The 25,462-nt window shown below is 46.0% G+C and overlaps 1 protein-coding gene across 1 annotated transcript in view; it reads right to left on the bottom strand.

Moving 5' to 3' along the window:
* MEI1 (meiotic double-stranded break formation protein 1) overlaps positions 1 to 25,462 on the bottom strand; it is an 888,987-nt gene that overhangs the window by 499,626 nt on the left and 363,899 nt on the right. Inside the window, exon 9 of the mRNA XM_029587121.1 lies at positions 12,803 to 12,919. Coding sequence (XP_029442981.1) covers positions 12,803 to 12,919 — 117 coding nt within the window. The remainder of the gene's footprint in view (positions 1 to 12,802; positions 12,920 to 25,462) is intronic.

The following is a 25,462-nucleotide window of genomic DNA, read 5'->3' as shown; positions in this document are numbered from 1 at the left end:
GCCCTGGGGCTGAATCGCGGCAGGCCGCAGGCCGGGGCTGAAAGAACAGGATCACGGCTCTGACCCATCACCGACGGGCTGTGAGATCCTCTTTAATGCTTGTTATTCAGGCCGGGGCTGAAAGAACAGGATCACAGCTCTGACCAGTCACCGACGGGCTGTGAGATCCTCTTTAATGCCTGTTATTCCTGTGCTTCTTTTTTTTTTTTTTTTTAATGAACAAGCCAGCTGAAAGATATATATATATAGATGGTCCCTATGCCTTGAGCGGAAGCCCCCTTCAGAGAAATGTAAAATTCTCTGGTATAGAACTCAGGGGGGGGAGAGTGACCGGCCCACCGGTAAATTCTCCCCCTGGCCACTCAGGTAACCTAAGCTCCGGGAACCAGTCTTCAGGGCATTGCCCTACCTGGCCTGCCCCAACATATGCCTCAGCCTCGCCAGCGCCAGAAGAGAAATAAAAACGTAAACTATATAAATCATTCTTTTTTTTTTTTTTTTTTTTTTAAACAGTCCCAAGAAACAGAAACTTCCCAAAGGATAAACCATTGATCTAGTCAAAGGAGTTAGGAGCAAATCTGTGCACCAAATGACAAATTTTAGAAGGATCAGGACCGCAGGTTATGCCTCTCAATCTGCTGAAGTCAGAGATATACTGAGGGATCGCAGGTGGCACACCAGAGTATATGGGAGGTGCCTTTTCAGTTTCTCTCTGACTCCATCTGCTGGAAGGGAGGCATAACCCAGCAGTCTGGACTGATCCTGGTACGTACAGGGAAAGGTACTTTTTGCCCCAGTCTTTGCACCAAATTTCAGAGAGAAAGTATGCACCATTGTTCCCTTTCAGACTTGCAGTGGGTAAATACCTGAAGGTCAGAGAGAAGTTTGCAGAGAGGAAATAGATAAATATTGAACAGAGTGGAGGAGAGAGAGGAACCTTGCGGGACGCCTCTGGAGAGGTGGATCGGTTTCGATTCACAATCGTCGATTTTTATTTTGTAGAGTCTGTTGGTTAGGTAGGATTTAAACCAAAGAGAAGGGGTGCCAGTAATGTCAATTTCACTGAGGCGCGTGAGGAGTATGTTGTGGTTCACTGTGTCAAATGCCGCTGAGATGTCAAGAAGTGCTAGTGTGAGTGACCTTTGTTGAAGCCTCTAATAATGGAGTCAGAAAGTGAGAGTAAGAGGGTTTCTGTACTATATAATTTTCGAAATCCGGATTGGGAGGGGAAAAGGATGTTATATTTTTTCAGATGGTCAGAGAGTTGGATGTTGACAATTTTTTCGAGTACTTTTGATAGAAATGGGAGATTGGAGATGGGCTGGAAGTTGGAGAGGTCATCAGGGTTGAGGCTAGGCTTTTTAAGTAAGGGTTTGACGGTGGCATGTTTGAGAGGATCAGTAATAACTCCGGTGGAGAGTGAAGAGTTAATGATGTCGGCAGTGGATTTAGCTATGGTGCTCGGAATAGATAGCAGGGCTTTGGTAGGCAAGGTGTCGGAGGGGTGTCGGGCTGGTCTCATTTTTTTGAGTATGTTTTCTATTTCTAATGATGAGGTAAGTTTGAAGGTGTTAAAAGGGGTAAGTGAGGTGGTAGCGGGAGAGGTGGGAGGGAGGGCTGAAGGGGGAAATCGCTGTGTGAGTTTCAAGACTTTTCATTGAAGTGAAGTGCAAGTTTTTCACATTTAGCTTGGCGTTCAGATTTCGGTTTAGGAACTAGTACATGTCATAGGTGGCTTGGTGAGATCAGCAACGTAGGAGAAAAGGGCCTTGCATATAAATTGTAGGTCATATATTCTTTTTGCGTAGAAATCTTTTTTTGGTTTTAAGGATGGCAGCCTGGTATTTATGTAGGGCAAGATTTATAGTTGGACCAGGAGGAATGGAGAAGGGGTTCTTGGCGCCATTTCTTTTCAAGGTGTCTTAGGGCATTTTTTAAGGGTCTTGAGATTGGAAGAGTACCGGGGTTTTTTTGAATTTTTCGAAGTGTTAAGAGGTTTTTTGTGATGAGAGGGCATAGGGAGTTAGCAACAACTAGAAGTAATCCCCTTCCAGGAGGTGAGGGGCCATCTCAGTGTCGGTGCAGGTCAAGTTTAATTAAGCTGTGGGAGAGGGCTACGATAAGGTCGCCTCGGTTGCATGGTTTCCTGAAGTGAATAGTCTTGTTGAGGGGGGGGGGGGGATTGGGGAGATTGTATTTCATTAGAAAGGGGGTTGAGATGAGCTCGTGGTCAGACCAGGGTATATGGGTGCAGGAGGGGGCAGTGCTGACTTGAAGTGGGAATTGATGAAGATTAAATCAAGGGTGTGACCTGGCTCTATGGGTGGGAGTGTTGACGGTTTGGGGTAAAGTCCATGGCAGTTGAGGGGTGGAGAGGAAGGCTTTGCAGGAGGGGTTGTGCAGGTGGGAGCGTCCACATGGAGGCTGAAGTCCCTATGTATGATGGTGGGACTATCGAGATCAATGTTTTGCATAAGAAATTCTATGAGTGGTGAGGGGTTGTTATCAAGGACGCCAGGGGAAGCGTATATGAGACAGATTTGTGTAAGGGAGGACTTGAGTAGGCCAGCTTCTATTTTTGGTACAGTGTTGGTAGGAAGCAAAGTGAATTTAAACTCTTTTTTGTTGCTATGAGGAGGCCTCCTCCTCTTCTTTTAGGCTGAGGTATTGAGAATATGTCATAGGAGTGTGTGGGAAGTTGGTTCAGCAGGACGGTGTCAGTGTCCTTAAGCCAGGTTTCGGTGAGGGTGAGTATGTCGGGATTGGAGTCAAGAAGGATGTCATTGATAATGGGTAATTTGTTTTAGATAGATTGTGTGTTGCAGAGAAGCAGGGTGAAGGTTGCAAGGCCCAGAAGTTGGGTGATAGGGGAGAGCATAATGGGGAGTAGGTTTCGTTGGCATGGGGAGTGTGGGATGTCTAGGGGTTTCCTGAGGTTGTGGTGCCTGCTGTTGATAATCAGGATTGGGTGGGAGAGCATGATGGTGGTCAAGGGGAGGGCTGGAGGAGATAAGGGATAGGCATTGCTGGGAATGAGAGAGTAAGGTACTCTGACACAATATCTATGACATCATTTATTAATGTGACATCATGGTAATATACGTTATTTACAGAAAGTTATTTACATACCACATGATTGCATGTGCCATCCAGCACCCTTCGTGTCATCAGTCTTGTATCGAGGAGTCGTCAGGTCAGCAAAGGCGAGAAGGGGGTTTTCAGTGTCCAGCACTCTATACGTCTATAGAGGCAATATCTCCTACTCCCGCCGGACACTGGAAAGTCCTGCTCTTTTATACCATGCTGTAAACAAGTGTGCGTGCGAGAGAGAAATGATTGATCACTATCCCCCCATGTTATGTATCAACAGTTGCTACTATTCAGTCGGCTTCATCCTGTCCCTGGCATGTAGGGGTTGATCAGACCACCATATTCCTGACAGGGAGCCAGAAAGCTGAGCTGCACAACCTGTTTAACAAGAACATGTTTATCCTACAGGCGGGAATAGGGATAGAGGGAGACTGGAGAGAGACAGGAGCTAGCGCCTTCCAGTGGAGTGTAGGAGCTAAAAAAGGGGAGGGTGTGGGGAGGGCAATCGTTCTAGGAGAAAAGTGAGTATAGCCTGATGTGTTCGTATCTGGCTCTTACCCCGGCGGGTGTGCGCCGATTACGCGAGCCTTAATATAGGGTCCGTATGTTGGAGGAGACAGGGCCAATTCTTTGCAGTCCGGGTCGTAAGTCGGTCCTGGAGGGGTCTTGTCCGGCGTATGTCTGTGTGGTCGCTCATCAGGAGGTTCCTTATGGGCTCGTGGGAGTTGGCGGTCGCAGCGGCAGAAAGGAACGACTAGAATCGCCCAAAGGAAGAGCACGAAGGGGCGCACTAAGGGGCCTGCCCTTTAGTTGCGCTCCTTTGGCGTGCAACACCCGGCGCGTGGCACCAGAGGTCAGGGCAGGGATTTAAAAGTCCCTACCCAGCTCTGCAGCTGAAGTCGTTGAGGGAGGCGGGCCTCGGGGCGGGCCTCGGGGCATCTTCCGACTCGGTGGTCCGGCGGTCGGGTCTGGCAGTCCAGCGGTCGGGTCCGGCGGTGGAAGGCAGGAGATGGCGGCCGCGTGGCGCAGGTAAGAATCAGGCCGCCATCGCCTGCCTGTTAGAAAGGATGTAATCCAAGGTTTAGCCCAATAGGTGCCAGGTAAGGAGGCATCGATGGTGGCACCAACGGCATCGATGGTGACATCGATGGAGGATGATGCGGTACCAATGGCAATAAAGGTACCGATGGAACCAGTGACATCGACGGGTGAGTCGGTGGCAAGATTCCAGATGGTGGTATGGGTATCGGTGTTTCTTCATCTTCCGATGACAAGGTATTGGTGTGGAAGGCGAGCACCGTGGGTATCGGGTCGGTGACTTGGGCTGGCATCGGTGTCGATGGAGGTTGGAAGCCCTGAAGTGCCTTACCGATGGCCTCTTGGCTCATCTGATCCAATTCCTCGCGGGTGCCTGGGGCATGTAAACCCAGCTCCGGAGTGGGAGGCAACAGAGGCGTAGCCGGAGGGTCCACCGGTAAAAGTGGAGTCGCGGCTCCCTGCACCCATGAAGGTGGAGAACGCCTCAGTGATCCGGTCGCAGAGGAGGATGGGGCCTTCTCAGCATGGGATTTCTTTGTCAGTGGCTCTGTCGACACCGATGCCAAGGGCTTGCCTGGATCAGTGGATTGAGCCTTTAGATGACGGTGTCGATGCTATTCACGATGTTCTCCTCAATCCTTCTCCTGAGACGATGAGGAAGAAGTTGACACCTTTGGAGTAGTTGATGCCAGTCGGGCAGCACTGGTGTCCCGCTGCTGGCGAGAGGACGATGGCACCGGCTCAGACGAAGTCGAAGCAGTCGATGGAATTGGGGGTTTTGAATGAAAAAAAAAACTCCATCTTTTCTAAGCAGGCCTTACGGCCCTTCAGCGTCATTTGGGCACATTTGGTGCAAGTTAGGATATCATGGTCGGACCCCAAGCACAATTCACAAACTCTATGTGGGTCTATGATGGACATTGTGTGAGGACAATCGGGGCACCGACGAAAACTCGACGCCATGGCTTTGACAAAAATTTAGCAGCGGTGCGGTCGATGGCCAGTAGGCCCCGAAGGGAAACTCAACAGGAATCGACCACAAACGAGGGTAAAGCCTTACCTTTCGACCGTGGAGTACGGATATAGTTAGGGGGACCCCTATGGGGTAGAATTTTTTGAAAATTTAGAAAGAAGTTCCGTGAGGAAATTTCCTGTCAAGAATCTCTAGAGAGCTCTTTAATCCACGAGGCTACTGCTGCTTGGAAAAAAAGAGACTGAAGGGGGACCCCTGCTGGTTGCAGGGTTAGTGCCATGCTGGGCATGCCCAGTAGGTGCCAGTCAAAGTTCTAGAAACTTTGAAAAAAGTGTTCCGTGATTGGGCTCCATCCTGATGATATCACCCATATGTGAGGACTACCATCCTGCTTGTCCTGTGAGAATGAGGAGTATACTTACACGCAGTAGGCATATTTTAAATTATACAGGCGCAAGTGTATGCATGAGTCAAAATTTTAAAATTCAAAACTCGCACGCCAATACGCACATGTATGGGCACATATGCACTTGTTTGAAAAATAGCCTTTAGATAATGTAGCTGTCATAGATGAACCTTGTGGCACACCCTGCTGAATGGATCCAAATAGAACACTGTTAGCCCACCTTCACTTGTTGTAAACACCCTGTTAGAAAGGATGTAATCCAAGGTTTAGCTACAACACCAACCACCATTTCTTTCAGGCGGCGCAATAAAATTGGATTGGATATAGAGTCAAATGCTCCTGTCATATCTAACATCACTGCTATAACAGCATGTCCCTGATCTAATTCTTCCAAAACATAGTCTGCTACAGAAAACTAATAAGGTCTCTGTACTATCTCTAATATGGAACCCACACCGATCTATGTTTAAAACCTGTCTTTCATTTACAAAGTCTAATTGTGTCAATACAGTTTTCTCCAAAATCTTTGACAGTGAAGGAATAATAGAAATAGATCTGTAACTAAATGGTTTTGATATCGGCAGAGCTTTTTAGGACTGAATGCACAACTATTTTCTTAAAAGTACCTAGAACTACACTCTCTGCTAGAAAAAGATTTATGTGAGGGTAAGCATCCTTTAGTTCTAGAGAGCAGAGCCAGTCCCCTTTTTGAAGGAAGAGGATTAAGGTGCCCAGGGAAGCCATCTTGAAGTTTTCTCTTTTAATGAATTTGTTGAAGGTCCTTAGCTCCAGGATGGTGTTGAGTTCCTCTGTTTTCTTTGGAATCAAGAAATATTTGGAGTGAAATTACCACTCTCTGCCACTTTGACCATCAAGAAGAGAGTGTTATGGTTTTGAGGTGTTGGAGTGGATTCTTGGGTACTGCGGTGATGGCCATTCCCACAGGGAGGAGCCCCGTGAGGAACCGCAGTACTAGGCTAGACTTGAGACACGCAAACACAGAAGATTTGACTTTATTATACAGCTGGATGATACCACCAGAGGTGGCAGTAGTGAGGTGATCCGGTAGAAGCAGTCCAGGGGCCCTCGGCAGAAGCGACCCGTCTCACAATGGTAGATGTTAGCAGCACATGGTAGTATAGGGAGTCCTGGATGCAGGTTCCCAGTGCTGAGCTGTAGATGAGACAGACTGACAAAGGTTAGATTACTCACTAAGTTAGTAGCTGTATTGGGGAATATCCCGGCAGGCAGAAGTAGTTGGATTGCAGGCATCAAGGCAGGGAGAGCAGGCCCTCGAGGAACGAGTACCTGATATCCCAGATAGGCACCTGAAAGAAGTATAGGGCCCCCGAGAAACGGGTACAAAGGTTAGTTGAATGACCCCGAAGGGCAGAGAAAGCTTCCAGCGGCAGCAAGGAAGCGGCAGAGTAGCTTAGACTGGTGGCATTCCAATCCTTGCTAACTTGATTTGTTAGCAAACGAAGGGCAGGCTAAATACCCGGATAGCGTGACATCACTCGAAGGGGACTCCCCCGAGGTTCCCACCATGACGTGGATAAAGACGTGGGTTGCATGCGCGCGCAGCCTAGGAGGCCCTCAGGAGAAACATGGCGGATAGCCTTGCCATTGCTGTTCCGGGGACGCCGGAGAGAGAGGCATGAAGATGCAGCAGCAGCCATCTTCCCAAGGCTAGAGGAGAGAGCAGGAAGAAAGGTGAGGCACAGAGGTAGAAGCCGTCTGAGACCGACGGACACAACAGAGAGCTCCGTTTGAAACACCTCCTGATGTGATGAATAACTCCAAAATCGGTCTAAGGGCCAAAATGGTGGGAAAACCAATAGATTCAATTTGTACCCTCTTTTAATGATGTGGAGGACCAGTGCTGGGACCAGCTATTTCTGCAACTGGGGCAGATATTCAGAATTACTGTACACCCTCGCCTCCCTTGACTTACTGTAACTGTTCCGGCACAGCGCTTTCTCTTTTGGCAAAACATCAAGAGTGAAACACAAAATAATTAAATAATTAAATAAATTAAATATATAATTGAATAGATATTTAAAAACATGTAATAAAATATTACAAACTTAATATCATAAAATCAAGCATAAAATTAGCACAATGATCCAATACACCTGACATGGCTTTGTTTCGACAAGATATCTGCTTAAGGGGTGACTATATAATTGATCATGAATCGCTCTGTGGCAGGGCACACCAGGGCATCAACCTTCAGGAATTGCAACTGCTCCCATGCCTTCCAATCTAGGGAGTACAGACCCACCAATGATCACTCCTGTTAAGATTCACGACCCGCAGGTAGGTATCGCAAGCCACGGCACTCACTCTTGACATTGGTCAGTCTCAACATGGCTGGAAGCCAACAGAATAAGCCTCCAATGCTGCCTTTTCTCTCCTGTCTACCCACTGCAGCCTGGCCTTAGTGCGGCAGGAATGCCACTGGACACAGCATCCCATGCCACCATACCGCCGCAACCCGGCTTTCCCATAGGCACGTGCGCACACATATGCACACATAATATGCGCACCTTGGTGGGAACCCCTGAGCGACGCCTTCAGATGACATCAGCCACTTGGACTATTTAAGCCAAAGGCCCACAGCAGTTCCTTGCCTCAGCAACAGGTCTCTCATGTTGCCAGCGCTCCCGAGTTCCTGCATCTTCAGCTTGGCTTCTCCTGCTTTGCCTTGTGTTCTCCAGCCTTGCCTTGCCTCGTTCAGTCTTGCCTTGCCTCTTCCAGCCTTGTCCTTGTCTTGTTCTTCTCTACTTGTTTTCTCCTTATTTATTTATTTAAAAACATTTATTGTCCGCTTATAATGAAAACAATCAAGCTAAGTGGCTCACACCTTAATGTCCAGTCTTCGTCCAGCCTGCCTGGTCCAGCTTTGACTCGTTCATCTCATCCAGTGTCTTCAGTGTGTCTTCATTCTCCCTTGGCTTGACTTTCCAGATCTTGACCTTCTGCCTGAACCTGACCGTCTGCCTGGATCTGACCACATTTTGTCTGCCGCCTGAACCTGACCTTCTGCCTGGACCTGACCTTCTGCCTAGACCTGTCTGTTTATAGCCTACCTCGACCTTGGCCTTTCTCTGACTCCATCTGCCTGCTGCCTGTCCTGACCCCAGTATGCTATTGGACTCTTGCTCTTATCTCTGCCCTAGGGACTCGCCTAAAACTTGCCAAATACCAGAACCCAAGGGCTCAACCTGCAGGCAAGGTGGCTGGTACAGGTGAAGCTTCAGTCTGTCTTGCTTCAGGGTGCGTTCACCAGCTGCCAGCATAGGCCTCATAGATTTGCCTATGAGACTGCATTAACTGCACCACAGTATCAAGAGCTCACGCCAATCTTTATATATTGCTGAGGCCATGATCTCGGCAGTCTCACCACAGTCCTCACCGGGCTAGCACATCAGCTCCAGCAGCAGCAGGATCAGCTGAACACCATGACTGGGAATCTCCAAAGCATGGCTGCCAGACCTGCTCCAGCTCCCGCTCCACAGACTTTGTACTGCCTTCTGCACCCAACTTGCATCTGCCTCCACCTCCAAGGTATGATGGTGACCCAGTGAAATATAGAGGCTTTTTAAAACTGTGTCAGATGCAGTATGAACTTCAAGCACCCTTGTTTCCCACCAACTGCGTCAAGATAACTTATATTCTGTCATTATTGGACTGCTTCACCCTAGCCCAGACCTGAGAAAGCGATGACCCTCTCTTGAGATCTGAATCGCTTCTTGCAGGAATTCTGGACAATCTTTGATGAGTCTAGCTACTCCGCCTCCAAGGCCTCCGAACACCTGAAGATGAAAAAAGTACTTGCCTTTCCACACTCTGGCCTCGGAACGGCAGTGAGGCAGTGACAGTCTGATTGCCATCTTCAGGCAAAGGCTCTCAAAGTGCCACTGCCTGAAACACTAGAGGGTCTAATCAGCCTAGCCATCCATCTAGACCTAAGATTCCAGGAACGGGTCCGAGGTCTGAAATTTCATTTTTTAGTTCCTTCAGAACTCTGGGGTGTATACCATCCGGTCCAGGTGATTTACTACTCTTCAGTTTGTCAATCAGGTCTACCACATCTTCTAGGTTCACTGTGATTTGATTCAGTCCATCTGAATCATTACCCATGAAAACCTTCTCCAGTACAGGTACCTCCCCAACATCCTCTTGAGTAAACACCGAAGCAAAGAAATCATTTAATCTTTCCGCGATGGCCTTATCTTCTCTAAGTACCCCTTTAACCCCTCGATCATCTAACGGTCCAACTGACTCCCTCACAGTCTTTCTGCTTCGGATATATTTTAAAAAGTTTTTGCTGTGAGTTTTTGCCTCTACAGCCAACTTCTTTTCAAATTCTCTCTTAGCCGGTCTTATCAATGTCTTACATTTAACTTGCCAACGTTTATGCATTATCCTATTTTCTTCTTTTGGATCCTTCTTCCAATTTTTGAATGAAGATCTTTTGGCTAAAATAGCTTCTTTCACCTCCCCTTTTAACCATGCCGGTAATTGTTTTGCCTTTTTTCCACCTTTCTTAATGTGTGGAATACATCTGGACTGTGCTTCTAGAATGGTATTTTTTAACAATGACCACACCTCTTGCACACTTTTTACTTTTGTAGCTGCTCCTTTCAGTTTTTTTTCTAACAATTTTTCTCATTTTATCAAAGTTTCCCTTTTGAAAGTTTAGCACGAGAGCCATGGATTTGCCTACTGTTCCTCTTCCAGTCATTAATTCAAATTTGATCATATTATGATCACTATTGCCATGCAGCCCCACCACCATTACCTCTCTCACCAAACTCTGTGCTCCACTGAGAATTAGATCTAAAATTGCTCCCTCTCTCGACAGTTCCTGAACCAATTGCTCCATAAAGCTATCATTTATTCCATCCAGGAACGTTATCTCTCTAGCGTGTCCCGATGATACATTTACCCAGTCAATATTGGGGTAATTGAAGTCTCCCATTATTACCGCACTATCAATTTGGTTAGCTTCCCTAATTTCTCTTAGCATTTCACTGTCCGTCTCACCACCTTGACCAGGTGGACGGTAGTATACTCCTATCACTATAATCTTCCCCGACACACAAGGGATTTCTACCCATAAAGATTAAATTTTGCATTTAGTCTCATGCAGGTTGTTTATCCTGTTGGAATCTATGCCATCCCGGACATAAAGCGCCCACCGCCTCCCGGGTGCTCCTCTCTGCCATTGCGATATAATTTGTACCCCGGTATAACACTGTCCCATTGGTTGTTCTCCTTCCACCATGTCTCTGAGATGCCAATTAAGTCTATGTCATCATTCACTGCTATACATTCTAATTCTCCCATCTTACTTCTTAGACTTCTGGCATTAGCATACAAACATTTCAAAGTTTGGTTTTTGTTTGTATTTTCATTCTGCTTTTTAATTGATAGGGATAGAATTTTTTAGCTCAGGTGAGTTTTTTAGACAAACAGTGGGAGAAAAGACTTAGTAAACCAGACACTGGTTCCAGAAGCTCTGAGGTAGCTGCCAGCCCAAGGATACCACAGACGAGACTTTGGAGAGCATTGCTCTTGACAATGAGGACCCCACAGGGCTAATTGTAAAATGATCCAGTCGAAGTGGGGATGAAGAAGGGTAAACCATAGTAATCCCAAAGTGACAGCCTTAAGTGCTTTAAGCAGGATATAGAGAGTGGTTTGTTCCTTATGTAGAATCCTGGTTTGCATAGTCAGGGGTTCGGTAGCTCTGGTAATGTGTCCAGGCAGAAGTTCTCCATAAACGGAGGAGATAGAGAGTGGTGTGGCCAAGGGCATTGTCAGTATCTTGTAGCAGTGGACTAATTCCTCATTGATGAAGCTTCCATCTGCGCCAGTATCCAAGAATGTAAGCTCATCTACCAAGAGGTCCTCCAGGGAGAACCATAGTGGTACCAGCAACTGAGGAGAGGTGCAAGGATGATCTAGGGTGGCCTCTCCCACCAGACCTAGGTCCTTCAGTTTCCCAGCATATTCATGCACTGGTTAGCAAAGTACCTGGAAGCTGCACAATAAAGGCAAAGGTTCTGGAAAGAAATACGATGAGTGAGGTAATCAAATTTGCAGATGATACAAAATTGTTCAGAGTAGTTAAATCACAAGCAGATTGTGATAAATTGCAGGAAGACCTTATGAGACTGGAAAATTGGGCATCAAAATGACAGATGAAATTTAATGTGGACAAGTGCAAGGTGATGCATATAGGGAAAAATAACCCATGCTATAGTTACACAATGTTAGGTTCCATATTAGGTGCTACCACCCAAGAAAGAGATCTAGGCGTCATAGTGGATAACACATTGAAATCGTCGGTTCAGTGTGCTGCGGCAGTCAAAAAAGCAAACAGAATGTTGGGAATTATTAGAAAGGGAATGGTGAATAAAACGGAAAATGTCATAATGCCTCTGTATCGCTCCATGGTGAGACCGCACCTTGAATATATAATTGCGATGGAGAAGGTACAGAAAAGGGCTACCAAAATGATAAGGGGAATGGAACAGCTCCCCAATGAGGAAAGACTAAGAGGTTAGGACTTTCAGCTTGGAGAAGAGACGGCTGAGGAGGGATATGATAGAGGTGTTTAAAATCATGAGATGTCTAGGTAGATGTGAATCGGTTATTTACTCTTTCAGATAATAGAAAGTCTAGGGGGCACTCCATGAAGTTAGCATGTGGCACATTTAAAACTAATCGGAGGAAGTTCTTTTTTACTTAACACACAATTAAACTCTGGAATTTGTTGCCAGAGGATGTGGTTAGTGCAGTTAGTATAGCTGTGTTTAAAAAGGATTGGATAAGTTCTTGGAGTAGAAGTCCATTAAGTTCACTAAGAAAATAGCCACTGCTATTACTAGCAACGGTAACATGGAATAGACTTAGTTTTGGGTCCTTGCCAGGTTCTTATGGCCTGGATTGGCCACTGTTGGAAACAGGATGCTGGGCTTGATGGACCCTTGGTCTGACCCAGTATGGCATGTTCTTATGTTCTTAGAGGATCAGGTTCTTAGTGTAAAGGGGCCTTAAACAGCAGTTCATTAGCACCACAATGTATGTTCCATTCAAGGGTAGTAGTTTTTACAAAATCACAGCTGGTCTTAACCAGATTACTAGCTGGCCTGTTAATGAGATAAAGAAAAACTCTTGAATTTATTTGGTAAATTGTATAAGTAATTATTAAACCCAGGTGATCACATACATGACTAAATGATTGATAGCTTATGGCAAATAGCAACAGAGATGTAACATACCGTACATGGTGTGGCATTTCGAAAAGAAAAGCTTCTCCTCAGTCAGCAGCAGCAGGCAACAATAGAGGGACCAGATCAGGACTTCACTGGTACAGGAAAGCTGGTCAAACAGGAATTCTGTAAAAATATAGGAAATTAAATGCAGCAAAAACATATAATAAGATGGCCTTTAATGGAATGCATTTTGCTACCAGCTCCTTTTTGGTAACATGAGCAGAAACTGCTAACAACAAATTTAAGCTATAAGGTTAGTAGTATTAATGTTATTGTGCTATTTTTTGGAATCTGAAGCTGTGCACTCATGCAAAAGAAAAAATGGTTTAACTTGTTGTATTAGTAATAGTTAGGGCCATAAATGTTAAACATGACATTAAAAGATCGTTTACAAACACTAAGTCTAAAATCGACCCAGTTAAATGCATGGCCTCAGCAACATGCTGGTTAAATCCCAAATCACTTGTATATCTCATAAAATCAAGTCCTCAAGTCCCACAAGTCATTTGGGTTTTCAGGATATCCACAATGAATTTGCATGAAGTGCATCTGCATGCAATGGAGGCAGTGCATGCAAATATGCATTAAGTGTAGCTATCCTAAAAACCTGTCCTGCATGCGGCACTCAAGAACCAGAGTTGCCTCACCCTCCCTCTGATAATGGCTCGAGATGTAAATTTAAATCACCCAAAATAATTAAAAGGTGAATTTTTAAAGCCCTACGCGCGACAAAGCCGGGAGATACGCATGAGTCTCAGACCAGCACACGCCACACAGATTTTTAGAAGCGCCAGAGTATGCGCATATCTCCCGGTATGTGCACAAATCTAAAAGTTTTAAAAGGGGCGTGGCATGCCGTGGTATGGTCTTTGTGGCACACGGGCCTTAAAGGAAGATTATTTGACATGTGCGTGTAAGTATTTACACGCACAAGTGCGCACCGGTGTCTACCGTGTAACTTTACTTCTGCTATGGATGTCATGAAGGTTTTAAATTAGAAATATCAGGGCTAGTCAGCGGGGTATGAAAGGTCGTGGCTAATAGGGTAAATGGGAGGAAGTTTAAATAGGGGATTAGAAGTCGGAAGCTTTTACCGGGGCAAACTGGGAACAGACTGGGGAAACTGCTAATTGCATCAGTGCATGTATCTAATAAAATCCCCCCACTTACATGATGGAGCTGGCATTTGCACACACTAGCATGCGTCCATACCGAATTGCGCACACATGTACATGCTTAAGCCGATTTTATATCATACTCACATATATGTATGTTATAAAATAGCCATGTCCATTCGTGCGAGCTACCATACACGCGTACATGTATGACTGCGCGTCTTTTTAAAAGTTACTGTCCCAGTGAAGAAACAAAGACAGACAAGTTATCCAATAACTTTTGTGAAGGTGACTGACTCACGTGGCGCATGAAACAAGAAAAAAAAACACATTTTATTAATATTTCTTAGACTGACAAGTATACAATCTGAGCCAAAAGGCTGAGTAAACTTAATTTGTGTGGATATTAACTCAAACTATTACAATTACAACTCCTTTCTTATCATTCCTGAAACACAAAATTAAACTATAATCAGAAAGATGCAGTTGAGAGCTAATAAGAATCAGACTCAGTTAACCAGGTCTCAGGCAAACAGTGAACAAAACCAAGATAATAAAGGGCCTGCAATTTTCATGCTGGGCAATTCAGGTCCCTTTGCTTATCAAAATCTTCAGTATTACTATGTATCAGTTGAGGGTCATGTAATATATCTGTTGGAATTCTGTTATGAATCTGAGATAGTAGAGGTGAATCCCTGGGCCGGTGGCAGATGACCACACCCCCGGGAGGATACCCCGAGAGGGACCACCGGCTAGGCTTGAGTATGGAGACAGACACACATTAGTTCTTTTATTAAACAGGTTTTGGAAACCACCAGAGGTGGCAGTAGTGAGCTGATATGCCTGGCAGGGCTGAAGTCCCTCAGGCACTGGAACCACGATCCAGCTGTTGAGAAACTGTAGAAAGTGAGTAGGTAGAGCAGACAAGGTTCATGAACAGAACTAGATGATAAAACTCACATAAGATCTCAATGAAGCTCAATGAAGCTCAGGAGCTGGAAAGGTTTAGGCCTCGAGGAGCCAGTACCTGATTCCAGGGAAAGCTCTGAGAGAGCGATGGTAACTCACAGTTGTTTGTAGCAGCGATAGCTTCCAGGCAGTAGAGAATCTTCAGAGTGTCCAGGAACATGGGCCCTCGAGGAACGAGTACCAGTTCCTATCTGTAATCTGAAAGTAAAGTAAAGTAAAGAAAAGAGCGAGGCCCCCGAGGAGCGAGTACCTCTGGTAAGTCCGAGGAGGCAGAGTAGCTTGGAAGAAAAGCCGAAGCAATCCCCTTGCTTACTGTTGCGTTTGTGCCTGTTCTCGCCCTCGCCCCACCCTCTCTACTTGGTGGTGACTCCCTTCGGGTCTGATGGACAGCTGCTGCCGCAGCTTCTCCTCACCGCTTCTCCCCAGAATCCCCGGGCTGGCCTGACGCTGCGGATCCGCCATGTTCCTCATGACGTAAGGGCGTGCACTCCAGAATTTGTACCATTGTGCGTATTGTTGTAGCCACTGGTTGTTATGTTTGGGGATTTTTATCCTTTAATTGGTTATTCTGCTTTGATATCGTATATACTGAAGGATCGCAGGTGGCACACCAGATTAAGAGGGCGTGCCTTTTCATTTTTTTCTCTGACTCCATCTGCTGGAAGGGAGACACAACCCAGCAGTCTGGACTGATCCTTGGTACTACAGGAACGAAAATTAGCAGGTAAGAACCAATTTTCCTTTAGAACTGGGGAGGGGAAATACTAAGTAACAGGGTTTACTAGGTAAAAGGATCAATAATTAAAAATGGGGATATTAAAATAATCTTCTTTAACTTAAGTGCAATCCGTAAAATATGATATTAAAGTAGCAGGGGGGGTATGAGATGCTGATAACATACAAGGGATATGAAATGGTCTAAGTTATAGTACATTATTATCCAGAATAATAAGACATTAAGGTGTGAGTATCTACATTTAAAGTTAATTCAGTAAGATAAGAATTGGAAAAAGTGGTAATATATTACTGAAGGGAGAATATGCATTATATATTTAAATAAGTGAGTTGAAAGTTTGCTTGGAAGAGGATGGTAATGGGAGGGAAGAGGAATGTGCAGTTGCGGAGGTCGCAGGGGTAAGCTTGCTTGAACAACCAAGTTTTGAGTTTCTGCTTAAATTATTTTGGATAATGTTCTTGGCGTAAGTTGGTTGGCATAAAATTCCATAGCGCAGGACCAGCTATGGATAGTGAGCATTCCTTGGTGGAAGTGAGTTGATTGAGTTTGGGGGAGGGTGTTTGTAAAGTGGCAAGGTACTGCGTTCAGGTGGGTCTGGTGGAGGAACGAAACTGTAAGGAATCGTTTAACCAGTGCATATTTGGGTTGTGAATGGCTTTGAGTATGAGTGAGAATGTCTTGACATGGATCCTGGAGGCTATAGGAAGTCAGTGGAGTTGTTTAAGAATGGGGGTAATATGCTGTTTTCTTCTTGTGCTTGTCAAGATGCGTGCTGCGGCATTTTGTAGCAGTTGTAGGGGGGCAATAGTGTTTTTGGGAAGGCCTAGAAGTAGGGCATTTGAGTAGTCTAATTTGGACAGAATGAGGGACTGTAATACTGATATGAAGTCGCTGAGGTGTAGGAGTGGCTTTAGTTTTTTTAGTGTGTGCAGCTTGAAGTAGCAATCTCTTAAGGTAGAATTAATGAATTTTAAGCTACTAGGAAGAGAACTTTCCATGTAGGAAATTTAACATCGCAGGAATCTATGGGCTCAAAGGGAGAACTCATGAGCCTTGATAGTACCACATTAAGGTCCCATTCTGCGACTGGTGGTCGTAGAGGGGGCTTAAGTTGAATTAAACCTCTCATAAATCTACTCACAAGGGGTTGCGCTGATATCGGGGCATCCCCTGCTCCTTTGCGGTAAGCTGAGATAGCACTCAGGTGTACCCTTACCGATGAAGTCTGGAGACCAGGGTCTGAAAGGTGCCAGAGATAGTTTAATAAAGATGATGTGGGGCAGGAAAAGGGATCAATACTATTTTCTGTGCACCATGTGATAAATCTTTTCCACTTACAACGATAGGATTTTCATGTGGAAGGCTTTCGTGAAGCTACAAGCACTTGAGAGACATTAGTTGAAAGATTGAGTGGTTGCAGAATCAAGCTTTCAACATCCAGGCTGTGAGGGATAGGGTCTGAAGGTTGCCCTAGTCCTGAGTTATGAGAGTGGGTGCTGAGCCCAGGCGAATTGGTTCTCTGATCGAGAGGTCGAGAAGTATGGGGAACCATACTTGTCGAGGCCAATAAGGGGCTATGAGTATCATTGACCCCTTGTCCTGTTGTACCTTCATTAGAGTTTTTGCTATGAGCGGTATCGGGGGATACACGTATAAGAGGCCTGAGTTCTAGGGACGAGCAAAGGCGTCCATGGCTAACTGGTTTCGTTGCTTGTGCAGTGAGCAGAATCTGTCCACTTTGTGATTCAGTTCAGATGCAAAGAGGTCTATTGTTGGTTGACCCCAGCATTGGAAGACTCTGGTCGTTACTGCCGGATCCAGGGACCACTTGTGGGGATGGAACTGACGACTGAGGCGATCTGCAACCATGTTGTGTATGCCCGCTAGATAAGTGGCCCGGAGAAACATGGAATGTGTCAGGGCCTAGTCCCAAATCTGCGCAGCTTCTTGGCAAAGGAGATAAGAGCTTGTACCCCCCTGTTTGTTCACGTACCACATGGCAACTGTATTGTCTGTTTGTATGAAAACAGTCTTGTGTGAAAGGCAGTCCTTGAATGCATATAGAGCATAACGTATAGCTCGAAGCTCCAGGATGTTGATTTGAAATGTTGCTTTGAGCTTTGTCCAAGTCCCCTGAGTCTGAAGATTGTTTATTAGAGATGTGAATCGTGTGATCGATCGTCTTAACGATCGATTTTGGCTGGGGGGGAGGGAATCTGATCGTCGCGGTTTTGTTTTTTTTTTTTTTTAAATCGTTTAAATCGTAAATCGGGGGAGGGCGGGAAAACCAGCATACTAAAACAACCCTAAAACCCACCCTGATCCTTTAAAATAAATCCCCCACCCTCCCGAACCCCCCCAAAATGTTTTAAATTACCTGGGGTCCAGTGGGGGGGTCCCGGTGTGATCTCCCACTCTCGGGCCACGGCTGCGTTAATAGAAATGGGCAAAGGTAGCGCCGGCGCCATTTCTATTAACGCAGCCGTGGCCCGAGAGTGGGAGATCACACCGGGACCCCCCCCCCACTGGACCCCAGGTAATTTAAAACATTTTGGGGGGGTTCGGGAGGGTGGGGGATTTATTTTAAAGGGTCAGGGTGGGTTTTAGGGTTGTTTTAGTGTGCCGGTTTTCCCACCCTCCCCCTTCCCCTCCCCCCTCCCCCGATTTACGATTTTTGACGATAAATCAGGGGAATTCTATTGTATTGTGCCTCTAACGATTTTTGACGATTTAAAATATATCAGACGATATTTTAAATCGTCAAAAAACGATTCACATCCCTATTGTTTATATGTGCTCCCCAACCTAAGGTGGATGCATCTGTAGTTAAAGTTACTTGTGGAACTGGTTGCTGGAAAGGCAGGCCTGTTAACAAGTTGTTCGTGTTTGTCCACAAAAGGAGAGATGAACATAACTGGTGGGTTATTTGAACTGGAGACGACAGTGGTTGAAAAGCTTGGAGCCACTGTGATCTTAAAGTCTATTGCGTTACTCTCATGGCTAATCTGGCCATAGGTGTAACATGGACCGTGGAAGCCATGTGGCGCAGCATTGTTAGGAACTGATAGGCTGAAGCTGTTTTCTTTGAGCATAGAGATTTCGCTAGTCCAGAAAGTGTGTCTGTGCGGTCTTTTGGTAGGAAAGCCCTTGATACGGTGGTGTTCAACTCTGCTCCGATGAACTGTAGAAGACGAGATGGTATGAGGTGGGATTTTTGGTAGTTGATAAGAAATCCCAACGAGTGAAGCAGGTTGATTGTGAGCTTGAGAGAGTCAAGAGCTCCTTGTTTCGACTGGTTCTTGATAAGCCAGTCATCCTGATAAGGAAAAATGTGTATGCTTTTCTTGCGAAGATGGGCCGCAGCTACTGCTAGGCACTTTGTAAATACGCAGGGTGCCGAGGCAAGTCCAAAGGGCAGAACCCGGTATTGAAAGTGTTGATGACCCACTAGGAAACTCAGGTACTTGCGATGAGGAAGGAATATTGGAATGTGAGCATAAGGGTCTTGAAGATCCAGAGAACAGAGCCAATCTCCTGTTTGAAGAAAGGGAAGCATGGTGCCTAAGGACACCATCTGAATTTTTCTTTTCGTAGAAATTTGTTGAGATTTCTGAGGTCTAAGATGGGGCGGAGGCCTCCTGTTTCTTTGGAATGAGAAAATAGCGGGAGTAGAATCCTCTGCCCTGCTGAGGTCAAGGAAAAGGTTCTACAGCCCTGGCTCTCAGGAGGGTGGATTATTCTGTTTCTAGAAGAGTGGTATGATCTTTGTGTACTCAGAGGGAATTTGGTGGGGAATTTCTGGGTACCGTGAGAAAATCCAGATGGTAACCTTGTGTTATAATGGATAGTACCCATTGATTTGTGGTGATGTTTATCCAATTGGGTAGAAAATAAGAGACTCGCCCTCCGACTGGTAGATTTTGATTTGAGTTTCTGGAGAGGCTGCTGTTCTCTGGGAGTTTTTCAAAACCCAGATGCCTGGCCTGTCTGTGGGGGAGGCTGAGGTCTGGATGCCTTTGGTTGCCTGGGATGACCTTTTTGGGATGGCCTTGTTGTCCTACCACGAGGAGCTGGTGGATAATACCTTCATGGTCGATAGAATGGTTTTCTTGTATCTTTCTTGGATGGACATCTTGCAGAAGATGGAGTCTCTGTAGTAATGATGGAGAGTTGGCGCAGAGTTTCATTATGATCCTTCAGCTGTGCAACTGCATCTTGCACCTTTTCTCCAAAAAGGTTTTCACCAGTGCAAGGAAGGTCTGCTAATTTTTCCTGGACCTCAGGCCTGAGGTCGGATGCCTCCAGCCATGCCCATCTTCTGGCACTAATGCCTGTCCCTGCCATTCTGGAGGATGTCTCAAAAGAGTCGTAGGCTGCACGTACCTCATGCTTACCTGCCTCAAGAGCTATGTGAATGATGGAACTGAATGTATCTTGATGTTATTGTGGAAGAGATTCTGACAGTTCTTGCATCTGCTTCCACAAATTTCTCTGGTATTGCGTCATATATAATTGGTATAAGGCAATCCTTAATAAAAGCATGGAGCCTTGGAACATTTTATGTCCTAAATTGTCCAGAAATTTTTGCTCCTTGCCAGGAGGTGTAGATGAATGTGGAAGGATTCTCTTTGATCTTTTTTGTGTAGACTCTACCACCACAGATTGATGTGGGAGTTGAGGTTTTTGGAAACCAGGTATATGCTGCACCAAGTATGTGGCATCAGTTCGCCTGTACACCGGGTAGAACAGATGTTCCCATAGTCGATGTTGAAGGTCAACTAGGACTTCGTGCACTGGTATGGCTACAATCTCCTTGGGGGCATCCACAAACTGGAGGACCTCCAAAGTCCTGTGTCTTCTTCTGTTAATAATTGAAAAGGAATTGTGTCTAACATTTCCTTTACGAAGTTGGAGAAGGAGAGGTCCTCAGGTGGTGGCTGGAGAGGTTAGGGCTGTTCAGCTTGGAGAAGAGACGGCTGAGGGGGGATATGATAGAAGTCTTTAAGATCATGAGAGGTCTTGAAAGAGTAGATGTGACTCGGTTATTTACACTTTCAAATAATAGAAGGACTAGGGGGCATTCCATGAAGTTAGCAAGTAGCACATTTAAGACTAATCGGAGAAAATTCTTTTTCACTCAACGCACAATAAAGCTCTGGAATTTGTTGCCAGAGGATGTGGTTAGTGCAGTTATTGTAGCTGGGTTCAAAAAAGGTTTGGATAAGTTCTTGGAGGAGAAGTCCATTAATGGCTATTAATCAAGTTTACTTAGGGAATAGCCACTGCTATTAATTGCATCAGTAGCATGGGATCTTCTTAGTGTTTGGATAATTGCCAGGTTCTTGTAGCCTGGTTTGGCCTCTGTTGGAAACAGGATGCTTGGCTTGATGGACCCTTGGTCTGACCCAGCATGGCAATTTCTTATGTTCTTATGACATTCTCCTTTCCTCTGGTGGAGAGTGCTCTGATAATATATCTTCAGAAGAAGAATCGGTATCCACATCTTCCCAGGTATCTAATAAGGTGTGATGTTGAGGAGTGGAAGGAGGGATGAAGAATGGCATTGAAGGATGTAGAGGCATTGATGGATCCTTCGATGGTTTTGGCTGAGACTTTGGTGGCATCGATGGAGTTGGACGGCTCGGTTCAGAGAGTCATCACGGTCCCGGCATTGGCTCAGGCATCGGTGACTGTATGTCAGAGTGAACTGTGAATTGGTATCGGTTTTAGATATTTGGTCAGTGTCTTCGGCTTCGATGGCACAGGTTTCGTCGGTAGGGCACCGATCAAGGTATCGAGTCTTGTGAGCAATTGGTGGCGGTGGCAGTGTTGGCATCGGTATTGGTGGATGTAGATCTCGAAAGGCCTCGATGACTGCCTGGCGGATGAATCCGTCCAGTTCCTCCCGTATAGCTGATGAAGACAGAGCAGCTATAGGGAGTGGCAGAGAAGGCGAAACTGGCTCTTTCACAGATCCCTGTGGTGGCACAGTACCCGGCACTGATATCAGTGGGGATCGCCTTGGACTTTGAGGTATCGAGGGCGTAAATGGCTCCTCTAACCTAGTCCTCTTCGGTGGCAGCTCGATGGCCATCAAAGCAGCTCCGGAAACCGAGCCGGCATTATTGGAAGATCGTCGATGCCGGTGTTGATGTTTTTCTCAGTGCTCGGTACACTTTTTCTCCAGCACCGAGGTAGATTTAATCGATGACCATGATGGAGTCGGAGACGGGTGGTCACCACTTCCTTCAAGTATCCGTCGGGTTTTAATTACCACTTTTTTAGCTTCTCCTGCAGGTGACGACTGCGTCGATGTCGATGGAAGTAACCGAATTTTGAACAGGCTTTCCATTTTTTCCAGACGGGCCCATCTGTCTTTAGCCATCATTTCGGCACATTGAGGATAAGAAGTAACATTATGTCCTGCACCCAAGCATAGTACGCACTTGTCATGGGGGTCGGTTACGAGAGCAATTTCGGCATTTTTAAAATCTGGTTGCCATGATAATAAAACTTGAAGGCCGGACAGCTGTCGACAGCCTTCTGGCAACGAAGCATGATAAGCACGGTATCGACCGCAATAAATTTTACTCACCGATCGATGAAAAACGGATTTAAAGTGGGAGACCCCTGTGAAAGGATAACTTTTTGAGAAATTTTTGAAACTTTTTCCGTGAGGAAAATTGTGTGAAGAATCACACAGGGCTCCTAGCTGCGAGGCTAATTGCAGCTTGGAAAAAAGAAGACTGAAGGGAGACCCCTGAGGCTTGAGGGATAATGGCATGCTGGGCATACTCAGTGGGCTCAGTGTGCCAGTCAAAAGTTTCTAAAAACTTTGACAGAAAGTTTTCAGTGATAGGGCTCCGTCCAGTGACGTCACCCATAAGTGAGGACTATCATCCTGCTTGTCCTGGGATAATTAATGGATCCCATCTGTAGACCACATGGAAAGGGGAAGAGCCTGTGGTGCTGCATACATGATTGTTGCTGCAAAACTCAGCCCATGGCAGGAGGATGGCCCAGTCACCTTGCCTTTCTTTGATGTGTATGCGGAGAAAGTTTTTAAGGACTCTCCATTTGCCCATTGCCTTGCTGTGGCAAAATCTAATGTAATGCCAATTTTCCAGCAGAGCCCCCTCCAGTGGTGGGTATTAAATTGGTTGCCCCTGTCAGAAAGGATATGTAAAGCCAGTCCATGTAGCCTGAAGATAATGCTGGACAATTAGGCGAGCTTGTTCAGGAGTAGAAGGTAGGCTGGTAGGCATCTTGGAGAACCTGTCTACTGCAACCCATATCATAGAGGAGCTGTGTGAGAGAGGGAGGTCCACAATGAAGTCTGTGGATAGGTGAGTCCAGAGTTCCATAAGGGCTGGCAACAGCTGTAAAAGCCCCCAAAGTCGTGCAGGCATAGGTTTATGCTGTGCACAGCATAAATATTCACATCTAATTTCATTTATGACACCAATAATGGTGTTGTAGAAAGTTGAATGTATGGGTTACCCCAGGATGCCTCTCCAGGTGACAGTCATGAGCCCATTTTAAGACTTTCTCTTACAGTCTCTTAAGCAGTAATGTCTTCCCATGGGGAACTAGGAAGGCAGATGCGTGTTATGTTTTGAAGGATTTGGGTGGACCCTTGGACACTGTGGCAGCTGACCAAGCCCACGGGGGGAAGTCCCATGAGGGACCACAGGTCAGGCTCAGCTCCGGACACACAAACACAGATTATATCTTTTATTAGACAGTTTATGAAGTCACCAGAGGTGGCGGTAGTGAGTAGAAGATGGAGCCCGGCTGGGCTAGTATTCCTCAGGGCGCTGGAACAGCAGCTTCTCCGGTAGCAGTGCTGTAGTAAGAGAAACTGAGAAAATGAGTACACTGAGATATTCACAGAGTCCCCAGAATGGAGAAGCCCCGAGATAGGGAGAGCTGCCCCTCGAGGAGCGAGTACCAGATCCCTGGGCTCAGAGATTCGTTGGCAAGAACTCACGCAGCAGTTCTCCATGGAAGATGGCACTGGTGCTGGAACGGAGGCAGGCCCTCGAGGAGCGAGTACCTGGTTCCAGGGAAACAGCTCTGAGGAGTAGATGGTAGTAGTACTCACAGATGGTGTCTGTAGTGAATTCTTCCAAGTAGAAGAAGAGATGGACACAGGCAGCGAGTCAGGGAACATGGGCCCTCGAGGAGCGAGTACCGGTTCCTGATAGCGACCTGAAAGAAGCAGAGAGGCCCCCGAGGAGCGGGTACCTTGTTAACAGCAAAGAGTCCAAATAGAAGTTGGAAGCAGAGTAGCTGGGTACGGAGAGTGAATCCCATCCATAGGAATTACCCTTGCTAACTCAAAGGCTAGCAATAAACAACAGGCTTAAATATCCGGGCAGCGTGACGTTATCACAGGGGAACGCTCCTGAGATTCGCGCCATAGAGGAAATAAGAATGAGGGCCCCGCGGCACGCGCACCCTAAAGTACTTGAGGAGCATGGTGGAAGGCAGCGCCCAAGCCGGTCCGGGGACGCTAGAGAGGACGGCAGGCAGACGCCACGGCAGCCAGACATCCACAGGGAGCAGGAGGAGTCGCAGAAAAGGAAAGGTAGGCGGCGTGAAGCCGTCGGGCTGCGACGGTTGCAACAATGCAAGAATAATTCTTGCTGGATCAATGATGCAACAAGGACTTTCCTTAACATCCTCCTTTTGAAAGGATCAGGAAAGGGCATTCACATTTAGGTTCTTCATTGCTGGTCGGTAGCGAAACTCAAAGTCGAAGCAGTGGACAAAGAGTGACCAATGAGCCTATCTAGGGATGAATTGTTGGGCTTTCTGAAGATACTCCAGGTTTTTATGATCAGTATAGATCATGATCTGATGCTTGGCCCCCCTCAAAGAGATGATGCCACTGCTCCAAGGCCAGCCTTACTGCTAGATGTTTATGATCCTCAATCATATAGTTCTCAGATGGAGAGAATTTCTTAGAGAAGGAGCATGGTAAGAAGGTCCCTTTAACATTGAGTTGACTGAGGACAGCCCCAATCCCAAGGGTTGAGGCATCTACCTCCAGGATGAATGGGCATCTGGTTCTGGATGTTACAGGCAAGATCCTTGCAAAAAGGCCCACTTAAGGGCCAGAAAGGCCTTGATGGCTTCTGGAGGCGAATTCCTGGTATCCATGCCCTTTCTAGTCAAGCATGCACATATGTTTTTGAAAGCACACACTATGTACTAACATGCATTTTATGTGTTAAACATATGTAAAATTTCTTTGCATATAACCAATCATTTTTACTTGTGTCTCTGTGTGTATTATATTTATATTTATTTTTATTATTTATGATATTTGTGATGTTTTATCAACTTTGTATGTTTTTAAATGTTTTTATGCTTACATGGTATGTATGTTTTAATTATAGTAGTCCCCAAGGCAGCTCTACCCATAGACTTGGAAGAGAACTCACTGAGAATGAGTAGTTTCAGAAGTGAAACATGAAATGTACTGTGGATGTTTAATTTAGGTGGTAGCTTCAGACTGTAAGTGATGTTGCCAAGACATCAGAGGATTGGAAATGGTCCAACGTAACGAGGAGCAAATCGAGTGGAGGGTAACTTCAGTCTAAGGTGCTTAGTGGAAAGCCAGACTTTGTCACCAGGTTCAAAGATAGGTGAAATGGTGAGCATCATAACATCTTTTAGCTCGATCACTCGCTTTGAGTAGCATTTCTTTCATCTGAGTCCATAATTGATGGATATCATCAGCAGTGGATTGAGCTGCTGGGGACGTCACTGAGAGCTTCAGTAGAAGTGGCGGTGGTGGTAAACGTCCATATACCAGTGGATGTTGCTGGATGAGAATTA

The sequence above is a fragment of the Rhinatrema bivittatum genome, chromosome 2, assembly GCF_901001135.1.
Source record: "Rhinatrema bivittatum chromosome 2, aRhiBiv1.1, whole genome shotgun sequence".
NCBI classification, from domain to species: domain Eukaryota; kingdom Metazoa; phylum Chordata; class Amphibia; order Gymnophiona; family Rhinatrematidae; genus Rhinatrema; species Rhinatrema bivittatum.
The sequence above is the reverse complement of the archived record's forward strand: the minus strand, read 5'-3'. Positions and strand labels throughout refer to the sequence as shown.